The 14,595-nt window shown below is 45.7% G+C and overlaps 1 protein-coding gene across 8 annotated transcripts in view; it reads right to left on the bottom strand.

The window, feature by feature from the left end:
• The window catches only part of PLXNA4 (plexin A4), a 748,486-nt gene that overhangs the window by 238,010 nt on the left and 495,881 nt on the right, over window positions 1-14,595 (bottom strand). For all 8 annotated transcript variants that reach the window (XM_061638090.1, XM_061638091.1, XM_061638093.1 and 5 more), the window contains exon 5: window positions 7,297-7,397. In XM_061638090.1, coding sequence (XP_061494074.1) covers window positions 7,297-7,397 — 101 coding nt within the window. The remainder of the gene's footprint in view (window positions 1-7,296; window positions 7,398-14,595) is intronic.

Genomic DNA, 14,595 nt, shown 5'->3' with positions numbered 1-14,595 from the left:
CTTGCCCCATTGTTGTGTGAGGCAGGGAGGTGATGTGTCAAGGCTGCCTAGCAACCTCCCAGTTCTGCCAGAGTGGCTGTGCTAAGCCTCTGGCCACACTCACTGGCCCAACAGTCTCCATTCCTGAAGGCTGCAGGTGACTTGCGTCTTCTCAGCCTAGCTCAGTACTGTCTCCTTCTGACTGGCAGGAGCTCTCCAGGGTCCTGAGCAGAAAGGCTGCCCCATGCACAGGTCTCCCGTTTATGGAAATGCACAGAGGCAAGATATTTTGCCACCTGATACAAAGGATGGCATGACACCTCCCCAGACACACACAATACACATACAAAAGCCAAACAGGTTGGCACCTGATTATCCAGCATTGTACTCTGCCCAATGGTTGGGCTGGCCCTGTGCAGAAGCCATCAAGGAAAACAGAGAGAAACAAGGAGGGAGGGACATCCAAGGGAATATAAAATTGTGATTGTATAAAATTGTGATCACCCACCCAGCCTGGTTCTGTCAAGAGATGCAAGTAATTTATAATAGAGGTGGGAAGGGCGGGGAAAGGAACGCATACTTCCACTCGCGACTGACCATATTATCCATAGAGAAAATTATCTCCAACACCAACATCATGGCTTTGCGGTATGTGTTGTTGCAATGGAAAAGGAAGTTTCCTCAACAGGAGGCTGAATACTAAAATGGCTTCTGGGCTCACCACAAGGACAAGGGATCCCCCTCCTTTTTGAGTATTATTTCATTGGTCTATCATTTTGTTGTCTGTTGTTGTTATTTTATTTATTTAACTGTGTGTATGTGTATATATAGTAAATACATAACCAGAAAGCATTCCAATCTTACATTTTCATCTCACATCTTCCAAAACTGAACAGAACAATTTCTGAACTTCAATAATGCAAAATTCACATAAAAAAATCTTTCCAGTCTTAGCCTTCCATAATGTGCATTCCAAAACTCAACAAAGCAATTTCATCATTCAGCAAAATGAGTATTTCTTAGCCTACTTTCCCTTCTTCTGACTAACTCTGGCAATTTACCTATTATAGCCAATTCCTAATCAGCTATTTCTACTCTGTTGGGGCTTGTTGGCATTTCCACTTTCTTGCCTGTACCATTTTAGCAGCTGCTAACATAGTAGTATCTAGTGGTCTTGGATGCACATTTATGTCATCCACAATGATTTTGAAAAATATCAACATAAGAGCTGGTTTTACCATATGTCCAATTATATTCAAAATACTTTCGTTATTTGCCTCCAACAATGTATAACAATTGGGCATTCCCATCACATATGTAACAATAGGGCATTTCCCACATAGCATTTCCAGCATTTGAAACAATTAACCAAGTAGACTGTATTTAACCTTGCAGGTGTTAGGTACTGCCTCAATAATAATTTTTGTTGTGCAAGCCCCCACCTCCATCTCAGCTTGTCAGAGTCAGAGAAAGGCTGCATCTTTCTGTAGCAGCAATCATTAAAGAAGTTGAGAGACAGAGAGGAAATCTTTGCCAAAGTAGAGTGCTTTCCTAAAAGTCGAGGGAGATGGAAAGAGGCTTTCAAAGAGCCTGATTTTATCAAACCCTCTGAAGGCAGCTTGGATTACCTGAGGCCCCGCTTAGCAACTCACAAGACTTTGACCAAGAAAGGTAAAGCTGAGGTCGATCGATGAGAACCTGCCTGTGAACGGTGGTATTGAGTTACTCGCCGAGACGAGACAATATTTATTTTCATAGCCAAGGCAAGAGAAGGGAATGGAAAGTTGAAAGGGTAAAATTAAAACCTTCCCTCCTCCCAGCTGCAAGAAATAATCTAAGGAGATCTGCTGCTTCAATGGACTTTTCTTCCTTTTGAGGAAAGTTTACTAAGAAGCTCTTGGAAAGCCAAGGAACATGGAATGCATACCCTCCAACACAGGAGAAGAGCATCAATGTAGTTCACATGTCCTCTGAGTGGTAAGAGTAGCGCTGAGCTAAAACATGTCCTTCAATTTCCAGGAAGAAAGAAGCTTCCATTTTTTCTGAATCATTCTCAGGGTGCTTTAGAATGTCTTTAGAATTTCAGCAAGTGCAGGGTCAAGCTTACTTTCTCACTGTGAGGTAGCCAAGGGCAGAGGGTTTAATCCACTAAATATTTCTCTGGCACTCTGCAGCCTCCCCAGGAGTCCACATTTCACAATCCAAACAAGCCCCATGGGAGGAGCTTCCTCATTATGTCTTCCCCTGGTCTTTTTAAAGAATGCGAGGAGTCCTGTCTGAGGTTGTCTGAGATTGGTGTGCTTACTGATTTTGTTTTTGAGGGAAGTCCTTCCTTTTGTCATATAAAGCAGGTGTGAAGACCATTTCAGCCCTCCAGATGTTGCTGAACCATGACTCCCATCATCCATGGCCACTGGCCATGCTTGCTTGGGTTGATTGAGTTGTCGTTCAGCAACATCTGGAGGGCCCAAAGGTTCCCCACCCATGTTTTAAAGAAATCTTTCTGCACTGATTTCTTTATTAAGTAATTATTATTATTATTATTATTATTATTATTATTATTATTATTATTATTGTCTTTATTTATACCCCGCCATCCTTCCAAAACTGGATCTCGCGGCGGCTTCCAGATAAAAAACACATATAATTAAAACATACAGAGTCTAGATTAAAATAAAATTAAACTAATTCCAATATTAAAACCATTCATACTTATAGCTAAAAGAGAATCAAAAACCAGTTTAAAAATGGAGGAGTTAGGCATTAGCAATGCAGTTCCCGTCAAGCCCTATCTTTAGCAGCCGTCAATGCCAATGGCTTGTTGGAATAGAAAGGTCTTTGCTTGACGCCGGAAGGACTGCAAGGAGGGGGTCATTCTTACATCCCTAGGAAGGGAATTCCAAAGCCTAGGGGCAGCCACTGAGAAGGCCCTATCACACGTCCCCACCAGTAGTACCTGAGAGGTAGTAAGAAGACTTTGCTTTAAAAGCAACAACAACTAACAGCAGCCAGGCACAGTAGGCTGTGCTTACAGGAAAGGACAGCTGAAGACATTGTGGTACTTTTAGGAAGGCTGCTGTTTCCAGACCACCAGAGCGATTATTTGCTCAGGGACTAGGGCAGGTGCCAATACTGGTAAGCCCTGCAGGGTGCTGAGGCCCCATCAGTTGCCCACAGGTGTTAGATGCTGATGTTGGGCACATCTCTTGCATACATTCAGTGTGCATGGTGTGCTGGTCAAGTCTGTTGGACTTCACTGTTGCTTGTAAGAACTGAGAGTGTGCTCTAGAAGAGAGGTGGACAGAAAGTAGATGGGGGTCTCCTGCTGGGTCTCTGGGCGCATTGCTCAGGTGAGGGTTTCTAACTTCCAATAGTTTAACAGTAGCAACAACAAAATAACTTTTCCCATTAGGCTGCTGAAACGAAGAGAGACAACCAGGAGTGGACTTTTGTGAGAAAGGACTCTGTACTCACTTGAGATCTGGAACTGAAAATAAGTTCCAAGGCTCAGATGTATTCTGTTCCTTAATTCTAATGATATTTATTTCTGGTAAATTGATATTTGGGCTCTAGTAAAACAAACAAACAAAAAGTAGATTCACCAAGCCTGAAGCCTCCCCATCATTGCCCTAGAACAAAATGGGGAGCCTGTGGCTCTCCAGATGTTGCTGGACTCTGAATCCCATCCTGAATCCTGACCATTGGCTGTTCCAGCAATGGCCAACAGTAATTAGGGTCTAATGATACCTGAAGGCCCACAGGTTCCCCATCCCTGCCCTAGAACATACTTGCCACTTCTCTCTGGCTGTACATTACAAGGGAAGATTCAAAATAATGGCCAACTATCTACACAGAGACTTGACATTATTACTGGCATTTTCTCACTTGTTATGTTCCTTCAAGTCAATTATGACTTATGGCAACCCTGTGAATCAGTGACCTCCAATAGCATCTGTCATGAACCACCCTGTTGAGATCTTGTAAGTTCGGGTCTGTGGCTTCCTTTATGGAATCAGTCCATCTCTTGTTTGGTCTTCCTCTTTTTCTACTTCCTTCTGTTTTTCCCAGCATTATTGTCTTTTCTAGTGAATCATTTCTTCTCATGATGGGTTCAAAGTATGATAACCTCAGTTTCATCATTTTAGCTTCTAGTGACAGTTCTGGTTTAATTTGTTTTGACACCCAATTATTTGTCTTTTTTGCAGTCCATGGTATGCGCAAAGCTCTCCTCCAACACCACATTTCAAATTCATGTCTCTTAGGCCAGCTATTAACGTTTTAGGCAGGTCCTCTTTTTATTCCTATCCACTCCCTCCCTTGGAGACAGCTAATTGGACATCTTTTCCATTTGCACCCTCCAAACAATTAACTGCAGCTTAAAGAGGCCTCTGCAAGGCATGGTTTTGGCAGCAGTGTATGCGTCTGTGGCACTAGGGAGTATGGGAGGCAGGGAGGGGGAAGATGGAAGAGAGGGCCGGAGAATTAGATGCAGGCAAAAGATACTGCAATGTGAAGCTTTGATGACCCGCTTGTCCCAAATCCCCCTCCTCACCAAGTAAAACGCAATCAATGCTCCCTTATTTACTGAGCTGCCTTCTCTCTCCCTCTCTGCGCTCACGGAATCAAATTTCCCCCTGTAAGGTTAGGACAGAAGACTCACAGAAATCAATTCCCCCATCCATGGCAGGCCATCTCCCTTGGAAAGAGAAGTCAGCATCATAAGCAGAGGAGGGAATTAGGAAATGAAGGCAACACAAGCCCCCAATAGCCAAAGCTCTCCCCAGTCTTCAGCTACTGCTGCCTCACTGCTGCTTTTGCACTGACTGGTGGCGCCCTGGGGTAGCCTTTGAAACAGTGTAAGCTGCAAATTGCTCTTCTGGACTTCAGTCCCAGAGACTCCATGCACAGAGAGCAAAGGCAACAGCATATTTTCCATCAAGACCTGAAGCAAAGAGAAAATTCTATCTCCAGGCCTGGTTTGGCATCTTATGGGGCCTTTTGCCAAACTGCCTACATGAGTCAGAGGCTTGGACAGGACACAAATGTGATCCTGCTGCTGCGAGGCAATTCCTCTCCCCTTAACCCACCAGCTCTTTGCAGATCCACTTAAACAATCCAGCTCTCGGTGCACTACAAGGAGAGACCAGTCAGTTCTATGGCAAAGGGGATTGTTGCAAAGCAAACCAACTCTGGCTTGCAGGGAAATCAGCTGCAGGTTGGAGGGGGCCCTGGTCAAACTGTCCTCTGGTGGGCCGCTTTCTTTGTCAGCTGGACCTGCCAGGCTCTCCTGGCTGAAGTACATTGCACTAACCAGTACTTAACACCTGGATCTGGTCCCACTTTTCATTTCCCACAATGCCTCACAACACTGCTAGGTCAGAGGCATTGTGGGAGATTAAAAGGATGGCTTGATCCAGCCACCTGGCACGGCTTGGAAGGCTGTTTATAGGGAAGGTGTTTATAGGGAAGGTTATGTGGAAGGAACGCAGCCCAGCACAGGACAGCACCTGCACCAGAGACAGAAGGTCTGGCTGTGTTTGATGGGAGTTGTAGTCTGAGATATCTGGAAGACAAAGGTCAGCAATTCCTGGCTTAAAGTGTTGTTGTTGTTATGTGCCTCCAAGTCAGCTACAACTTATGGCGACCCTATGAATCAGCGACCTCCAAGAGCATCTGTCATGAACCACCCTGTTCAGATCTTGTAAGTTCAGGTCTGTGGCTGCCTTTGTGGAATCAATCCATCTCTTGTTTGGCCTTCCTCTTTTTCTACTCCCTTCTGTTTTTCCTAGCATTATTGTCTTTTCTAGTGAATCATGTCTTCTCATGATGTGCCCAAAGTATGATAACCTCAGTTTCATCATTTTAGCTTCTAGTGACAGTTCTGGTTTAATTTGTTCTAACACCCAATTATCTGTCTTTTTCGCAGTCCATGGTATGTGCAACACCGCATTTCAAATAAGTTGACTTTTCTCTTATCTGCTTTTTTCACTGTCCAACTTTCACATCCATACATAGAGATCGGGAATACCATGGTCTGAATGATCCTGACTTTAGTGTTCAGTGATACATCTTCACATTTGAGGACCTTTTCTAGTTAAAGTGTAATGGAGTGCAATGAGATGGGGAGGGGATGGCTTGCACTCTTTTTTATGTAAAACAGATCTCCCCACCCCCCCGCACTTTATGTGTGAACAGGGCTGACTCATGGATGGCTGCCCCAACAAGTCTATTTTGGGGGCCTCTAGCCTTGGAGAGCTTCTACCTGTAAAACTAGAGAATTCTGGGGCAGGTGGGCAAAAATAACCCACAGTCTGCTGAGATGAGGAGGCGGCACCGCACAACTTGAGGTTGCTGGGGATACGGTTAGATCTGCTCTATGGCATAGAGAAGCCCGTAAGAACACAGGCCATCTAGTTCAGCATTTTCTTCCCACAGTGGCCAAATGCATGCCTATGAACCCACAAGCAGGACATGAGTGCAACAGCACTCTGGGTGATACTCAACACTAGTCCTACTCAGAGTAGACCAACTGAAGTTAATGGCCATGAGTTAATGGTTGAGTAGGTCTTAGTTGTATACAACCCTCTCCCTGGTATTTCAGATCCAGAAAACTCTTGGCTCTAAGCCCAGCCTGATTTGGATAGCCTGTCGTATGTGGCTTAGCTCACTTGCTTGAGCTAACTAGACTTGTCAGGTCTGGTCTGCAGATCTCTTTCTGTGGCGTGTTTTTGTTGCTCCTGCTTCTGATACAGTGTAGGGCAGATTCACACGAATGAATCTGCAGAGAGGCCGGGGCACAGATTACCTGACCTCATAGGTGGGGACTGGTGGACCCGATTCCTGGGAAGAAGGAATTACTATGACACCAGTTTTAAGTCTATAGCATAGACAGGTCCTTCATCTCAAAGGCACTGCAGGATGCTTTGTTATGGGGTCACATTCACGTGACCACAGATGGTAGGCAACAGAATTCCTGGCTTTTGCCATGACAATTGTTTTTGTTTTTAAATTCTATCTAAGGAAATATATATGTGTGTGTGTGTGTGTGTGTGTGTGTAGGATGGATGGATGGATGGATGGATGGATGGATGGATGGATGGATGGATGGATGGATGGATATTCCATCTTCAGAAAGCATCTTTGTCTCTTTCTGAATGTGGCTGCCTTTCCAAATGATTGGCCTCACCCCACCAGAGACAGACCTGTCGACTTGCAGCTCTGTTCAGTGTTGCAGTGAGGTGGGAAAGTAAGGAGAAGGGAAGGAAGCCGCACGCCCCACCGCCCCACCCATCCCTCATCCCTGCGAGCCGCACTTACGTGTTGTGGAGCACACACCATCCGCAGTGGGGATCCCCGGAGCCCAGGCACTCCCTGCAGCTTTTGTACTGTCCGCAGGACTCCACTGGCACTCGGGTAAGCTGTGGGCAACAAGAGGAGAAGAGACGTGTTGTGTGTGTTTGGTTTTGTTTGCAGTTCCAGCCGGCATCACAGAGCCACGCAGACTCCAAACCTATTTGTGTGCCCTTCCCAGTAAAGCAGCGGGAGCCCAGAGTCCTGCCTCCACCCACGGCAGAACAGCCAACGTTCACCCTTCCAAGTGGATAAGCAGGCTGGAGAGGGAGGAACAGCAGTTCTTCTGTCAAGGTCATGCATCCAAGCATCTGCACATGTATAAGCACCAATGACACTGCCACATTTTAAAGAACGTAAGAGCCTGGCTGCTGGATCAGGCCAATGCCCCATATGGTCCAGCATCCTGCTCTTAGAGATGCCTATGGGATACTCAGAATCAGGACATGGGTGCAAAAGCTCTCTGCTCTGTACTTTTCACTTTACTCTTCTACTTCTTTTACAGCTCACTTTGCTGCTATTTGGCCACCCCGACTAAGGCTAAACACTGTGCCTAACCATTGCACTCCCCAAGAGTGTTCACAGGCCACCACTTGTTGCTTTCAATGTTCAGGTGGAATTATTCTTTCTTTTTTCTGGCAAAACAAACAAACATCCCTAGAATCCAACCTACTTTTGGAACGCTGCAAGCCTATGCATGCTCACCTGAGAGTAAGTCCTATCAGACACAATCTAACTTCTGAAGGACCATGCACAGAAACTTACTGGAGGTTGTATCAGAGGGCACTGTGGGTGGGGCTATGCGGGCAGGAAGTAGGAGCAAGCCTGACTCTCTGGGAGGATGGTGGTGGAACTCAAACATGTTGGCAGTGCAAACTGAAAGAGTAACGTAAAAAAACCCTATCCATGTACACCCTCCCCCTTTGATGATGCTCCTTCCAATATTTAGCCAGATGTTTCAGACCCACTTGGATGGGCAGGATGAACTTGGAGAGGGGAGAATTCAGAGCATCAATTATCCTATCATTCCTCCAAGGAATGTAGCATAGCATACTTGAAGATTATCCCCACAACCCTGTAAGGTAGGTTAGGTTCAGAGACGACAAAACTTAGCCCTTGTGAGAGTTCAAGGGACTTTGCATATATTATCTCAATAATTCTTACAACTCTGTAAGGTAGATATCTGCATTATAGATTTATTTGCTGCCCTGGGCTCCTGCTGGGAGGAAGGGTGGGATATAAATCAAATAATAAATAAATAAATTTCTGGACGGGGGGTTCTGACCAGTCTTCATAGCCTTGGAGAGCTGCTGACATTCCAAGCACACAGTACTTGGTTGACTGGACCAGAGGTCTGACTCAATATATTGCTTGTTCATTTGTATGCATGTTTGTCTAACAAATGTATCCCCTGCTTTTCCAAGACGTTCAAGGTGACTAACAATAACATTTTTACAGAATACATAAATTTCAAAAAAGATCATAAAAACGGTTATTCAAAACAAAATAAAGACATAAAGAATGTTGTCATTAAAACCGATAGCAGTAAAACCAGTGACAGAACAAATAAGTAAGTAGGCGATCAAAGACTTTCCAAAAAAAAATAATGGGGGGGGAGTCTCCATTATTTGGTGGAAAGTCAGTAACGATAACAGGACTGTCTCTCAAGAGGAGGTTCCACAGTCTAGTCGTGACCACCAAGGCGGCCCTTTCTGTGGTCTCAGATAAGTGGAACATGTGGAACACATAAGCAGAGCTTGGAAAAGTTACTTTTGTGAACTACAACTCCCGTCAGCCCAATCCAGTGGCCATGCTGGCTGGGGCTGATGGGAGTTGTAGTTCAAAAAAGTAACTTTTCCAAGCTCTGCACATAAGAGGGTATAAGGTACCTTCTTATGTATGGCAGGCATTTACAAATCAATTGAGGAGCAATCCTAACTACAAGAAGTCACCACAGCTTACAGTGGCATAAGCCACCCCTATTCCAAACTCCGTTAGGAGCCTCTGCAGGGGCGGCTGCTGGCTGAGCCAGCAAATGAGTGTGGGCCCAGGTTTTGAGGACTGGACCCTAGGTCACATGGCCAAGCTCAGTGGGGTTTGGCATAGGTGCAAGTCTCTCCCAGTGGTGGCTGGTGCCCACTGAAGCTGGTAGGGCAAAAAGCAGAGAGGCTGGGGTAGGCAAAGGGAGAGCCAATGAGAGGGAGTGCCACCCCATGACTGGTTGTAAGCAGGAAAGCAGGCTGGCAGAGGGGAGACTGAAGTTGGTAGGGCAGCTCCCCATTCACTCCAATGGACCAGCCCCACTGGTCTCTCCTTGCCTTGTCCCACACCCCCAGAATGCCCCTTTTTGGGGACTTGCACTGGCATAAATTATGCTGGCTTAAATTCAGCTGAGCCCCAGCTGAGCTAGCAGAGCCCTGGCTGAGTCAGGGTGAGGGACGTATGCCAGCATAGCTCAGCTGAGAAAGCCCAAGACCTACCAAATCCAAACTCTCTTATCCGGCAGATCTTGGGTTCGCCTTGTGCTGCTGGTGTGTTAAGAATTATACCCCCACTGATAGACTGGCATCCACAATGTTCAAATGATTTGTCCCCTTTTAAGACAAAAGCCATTAACTGTGGGCATGTTCATAGCCATCCCCCAGTATGTGACTCATTCCATGCTAAAAATGCTGCCTCCCATGCTGTGATAATCATGGAGCTTTCTCTGGTCCAACGGGACATGGCCACCACACCCCAGCACTCCTGGCAATGACATTTCAAATAATTAGTTGTGCGACTTCAAGGAAAGGCTCCTCCTCTGATTTCCCTGAGGTGCCACAGGAGAGGAGAGCAGGTAAATAAAACTGCCTTTGTGGAGTCAAGGTTACATGCAAGAGCTGTGCCCTTCAGGGCACTCAGATTCTTCTTAAGAGTGTAATCACTGTCATGGAAAAGTGGTTTATTTGGATTTAGAGACATTCCTGCAGTCATCCAGCTACACATGTTTCCAGTCCATGCAAAACTGACTTTCCTCCTGTTATTCCCCAGGAAAAACAAACGAGAAAGAAATTCGCTGATCTTTGGGAGATCCTCTGAAGCAAGGATGGACAAATCTCAATTTTGCTCCTCTAAGTTTTTTTTTTTATTACTCCAGTCTTAAATTCAGTTCTCCAGATTTCTGCTGCAAATTTGTGATTAATTCTTTTAAAAAGAAAATCTTCATGACAATTTGTCAGCATTTTAGTGCAAATTTCTTCAGATAGATAATTGTTTGTACGCAGTTTTGCCTAACATACACATTTTTGCAAACAATATTACCTAATGTAATGCAGGTTTGTGTGTGATTTTCAGGAATATATGCATCTTTATGGACATTTGCCCCTAATATAGTCATTCTGTACATGTTGTTTGGTTGGAGAAGTACACTGCAAAATTCAGAGATAGGCAAATTTGGAAGGATAGCTGTGTTCCAATTCACATAGTAGCACAAGAAGTGTGAATTAAGTAGTTCCTCATTAAAATTTTAAAAAATCAGATTTCTCCTCCGTCTCTACATTTGCCACATCCACACAGTTGCATGTGCTCTGCTATTTATTTATGGCATGTGCTCTTGGGATAACCTGGAGGACCTAAGAACATAGATGCAGGTGAAGACCTACAAAACCAAAAGCCTGTCTGTTTGCAACACCTTGCCTATACACAGTGTCCGTTTGCAGATGCATGTGCACATACACACCCACATGCAGCATTAATGCAACCAAATTCAAAATCTGGTTGATTATGGATGAATTCCTTGCTCCTCTGTATTGAGGGATGTCTGAGGAATTTGACCCTTGTGAATCGTTATTCAAAATGTACTGCTCTGCACTTCTTAGACTGAGGCCCCATCTGCACTATACATTTAAAGCACATTTAATACTGTGAGGATCCCACCTGCTGCCACCTCCTGTCAGGTCCCTCCAGTCAGGATCCCGGTGTTTATTTGTTCTCTCACCGGCTCTAGCACAGATCTCGCGAGATCCCACTGCTAGGCAGCACCACCAGCCACTCCCTATTTCACAATATTGAGACTTTGCCTTAGTCTCCTTCTGGCTTATTGTTACTTTATGTCTGGTGCACTTGCAGACCACAACCCCCCTGTATCTTTGTGCCAATAAAGCATACAGCCCTGGGTTGCCCTGGATACTTGATGATACACTATCTCTTCGCCGCTGCCACCATTTGATACTGTTTCTCCACCTTGGTAATTACCCTGCCCTCCCTTCAGGTCTGTGTAAACCCCAGCCAAGGATCAGGCTTTTGGTAAACCAATAAAATATTTATTTATAAACACCAGGAAATAACAAGATTAGGTATATTTAACAAGCATATGGTTTCATATAGTGTCACTCTTTATGTTTCCAGTCATATATAATCTGCCTTAATACCAGCCAAATATAATCCAACCCACCACCAACTCCAACCCACAACAACCGACCAATCGACTCAACCAACAGAACCCTTTCTCAACTGTCATCCTCTCATTTATACCTTCAGCCACTCAAACGTTCAGCCAATCACAATACAGCATTCTCCAGCATTCTAGCCCATGTACTCCCCCCTCTCACTCACTCTACTTATCACATTTACCCTACAAAACCTGCACTTACCATATTTACAGTAATATCTACATACAGGGACATCACAAATACCACTTTAAACAGTCACAGCTTCCCCCAAAGAATCCTGGGAGCTGTGGTTTGTGAAGGGTGCTGAGAGTTGTTAGGAGACCCCTGTTTTCCTCACAGAACTACAATTCCCAGAGTGCTTTAACAGACAATCCCGCTTCCCAGGGAACTCTGTGAATTGGAGCTCTTTGAGGGGAACAGGGGTCTCCAAATGATTCCCAGCACCCTTTACAAGCTACAATTCCCAGAATACTTAGGGGGAAATCATGAAGTGGCATGATACTGCGTTAAACAGTGGAGATGGGGCCCTAGTGTATCAAAGTCATGCTGTCATCCTATGGTGAAAAGTCCCATGTATTTATTTCACATGCAGTGATCCTTCTTTTTCTTGATCTCTAAATTGTTCCCAGTGCCTACCCATTTTAGCAAATGGTAATAATTCTCTCCCCACGCCACCCATTTTGGAAGAGAGTGAATAATGTGTCCCTGCCTCTTTCTCTCCCTCAGCCTCTTCACGCCATTTTATAAACCCTTTATATTGTTCTCTCCTCGGTCATCTTTTTCCCTTCCCCTAAGACATACTCCTGCTCCTAAATGACACACAATCAAAATAATGAATACAAATGCGTTGGGTCTGGACAGGAGGGCTGAACCACCGCCAAGGAGAAAGAATTGAAATGCTAAGCAGAAAAGTGTGGGGGCAGATAAATTCTTTCCGACCCACATTTCCTTGTTCCGATCTCTCCTCCTTCAACCCCGACACCAGGGATGGGGAACATCTGCAGACCTCCAGATGCTGCAAGACTCCAACTGCCCACAGTCCCACCCAGATGGCCAATGATCAGGGCAGGCGACAGGAGATGGACTCCAGCAAACATCTGGGCAGCCACAGATGTTCTCTACCCCTTCAACCCTTACAACCTTTGAGACTGCAATCCTATTCACCAGGGGTTCCCAAACTGTGGTCCATGGAGCACCAGTGGTCTGCAAGCTTCGTTCAGGTAGTCCACAGCATATCTGTGAACAACATGATGCATAGTGGCGGCTCCACTGTTCTTAGAACCCGCATGTCTGTTCAGAAGGTGAGCAGGACAGATGGGAAGTGACGGGAAGGGGGCATTTGAAATGCTTTCCCATTGGGCTGCAGCCCGTTCCTGTCTTTTTAAAGCACAACACAGACAGATGTACCACACACAATAACAACAGCTATTATTTTTGTGAAGTTGAATGCACAGGTCCTCACATCCTAGGTAACAGGCATTTTAGAGAGAATTAGCAGCAAAGTTAATGGGAGGCTACATTTAAGTGGCTTAATCTTGACTCAGTTGAAAATCATCCCACGTCTAGCACAGCACATTACAACTGCTACGAGAAGCAGGAAAAAAGTCATGAAGTGGGCCACCAAGACACTCAGGAATTTCCAAGTGGTCCATGGGGGGAAACAAAACAGTTTGGGAACCACTGCAATACACAATTATGGTGGAGTAAGCACCACTGAACTCAGTGGGACTTACTTTGGAGTAGATATGCTTCAGACTGTGCTGTTAGATTGTTTCTTCTTTCATAGTTTGGCCTGCTTCCATTTCCTTCTGCTTCCTCTGTTGTCTTTCTTGTGTCTATTGCCTAGACAGAGAATGGCCAAACCCTGATCCAGCTCCCCAAGCAATTTCTGGCTCTGCAAGCAGGGCCGGTGCCAAAAGGCAGCCAGGTCAGGTCCAGGCTGAGGGCCCCTGCAGCCCAGAGGGGGCCCTGAAGGTCCCCTCATACAGGTGGGAGAGTAGCTCTCCCCTGCCACAATCCATGGAAGAGTGCCTGCTGTGGATCACAGGGATAGAGCTTCCAGGCCATCGGCCCATTTGCTTGCTCCACCTACCTCTCTCTTCTGTCTTCTGCATGTGCAGGGCTGTCATCAACCAAGATGGCAGCACAGGCTTCTTTAAGGGGCTGATGCCCCTACCACCATCTTGGTTGATGGCAGGCATGTGCGCACACACAGAGTGTGCCATCAACCAAGATGGTGGCAGGGGCATCAGCCCCTTAGAGATGCCACCGCCACCATCTTGGTTGATGGCAGCCCTGTGTCCGCAGTACGCACAGCAGTAGGAGACAGGAGAGGGTAGGTGGAACAGGCAGGAGCTGTGCACCCGGGCAGGCTGGTGCCCAGGGCCCCAGTAATGCCTGGCGCTGGCCCTGCCTGCAAGTCCCCACTGACTTTTGGTGGTGGCAAAACAAAAACAAAACAAGTCAAAGTAGACACAACACTGGGGTGAGCAGAGCACAGTGCCATGGTGCGGGTGCAATTTTGGCCACCAACTTGGATGGCTTTAAAAGAGGATTAGACATGTTCATGGAGGAAAAGGTTATCAGTGGCTACTAGCCAGGATGGGTACGTTCTACCTCCACCATTGGAGGTAGTATGCTTCTGAATACCAGTTGCTGGAAATTATAGGTGGGGGAGTGCTGCTGTGCTCAGCTCTTGTTTGCAGGCTTATGTGATTGGCCACTGTGAGAACAGGATGCTACACTAAATGGGCAATTTACTTGATCCAGCAGACTCGTCTTATATTCTTATTTATTTATTATTTTATTTTATTCAGCTTATATCCCGCCCGACTAG

Source organism: Rhineura floridana, chromosome 8, assembly GCF_030035675.1.
Source record: "Rhineura floridana isolate rRhiFlo1 chromosome 8, rRhiFlo1.hap2, whole genome shotgun sequence".
NCBI classification, from domain to species: domain Eukaryota; kingdom Metazoa; phylum Chordata; class Lepidosauria; order Squamata; family Rhineuridae; genus Rhineura; species Rhineura floridana.
The sequence above is the reverse complement of the archived record's forward strand: the minus strand, read 5'-3'. Positions and strand labels throughout refer to the sequence as shown.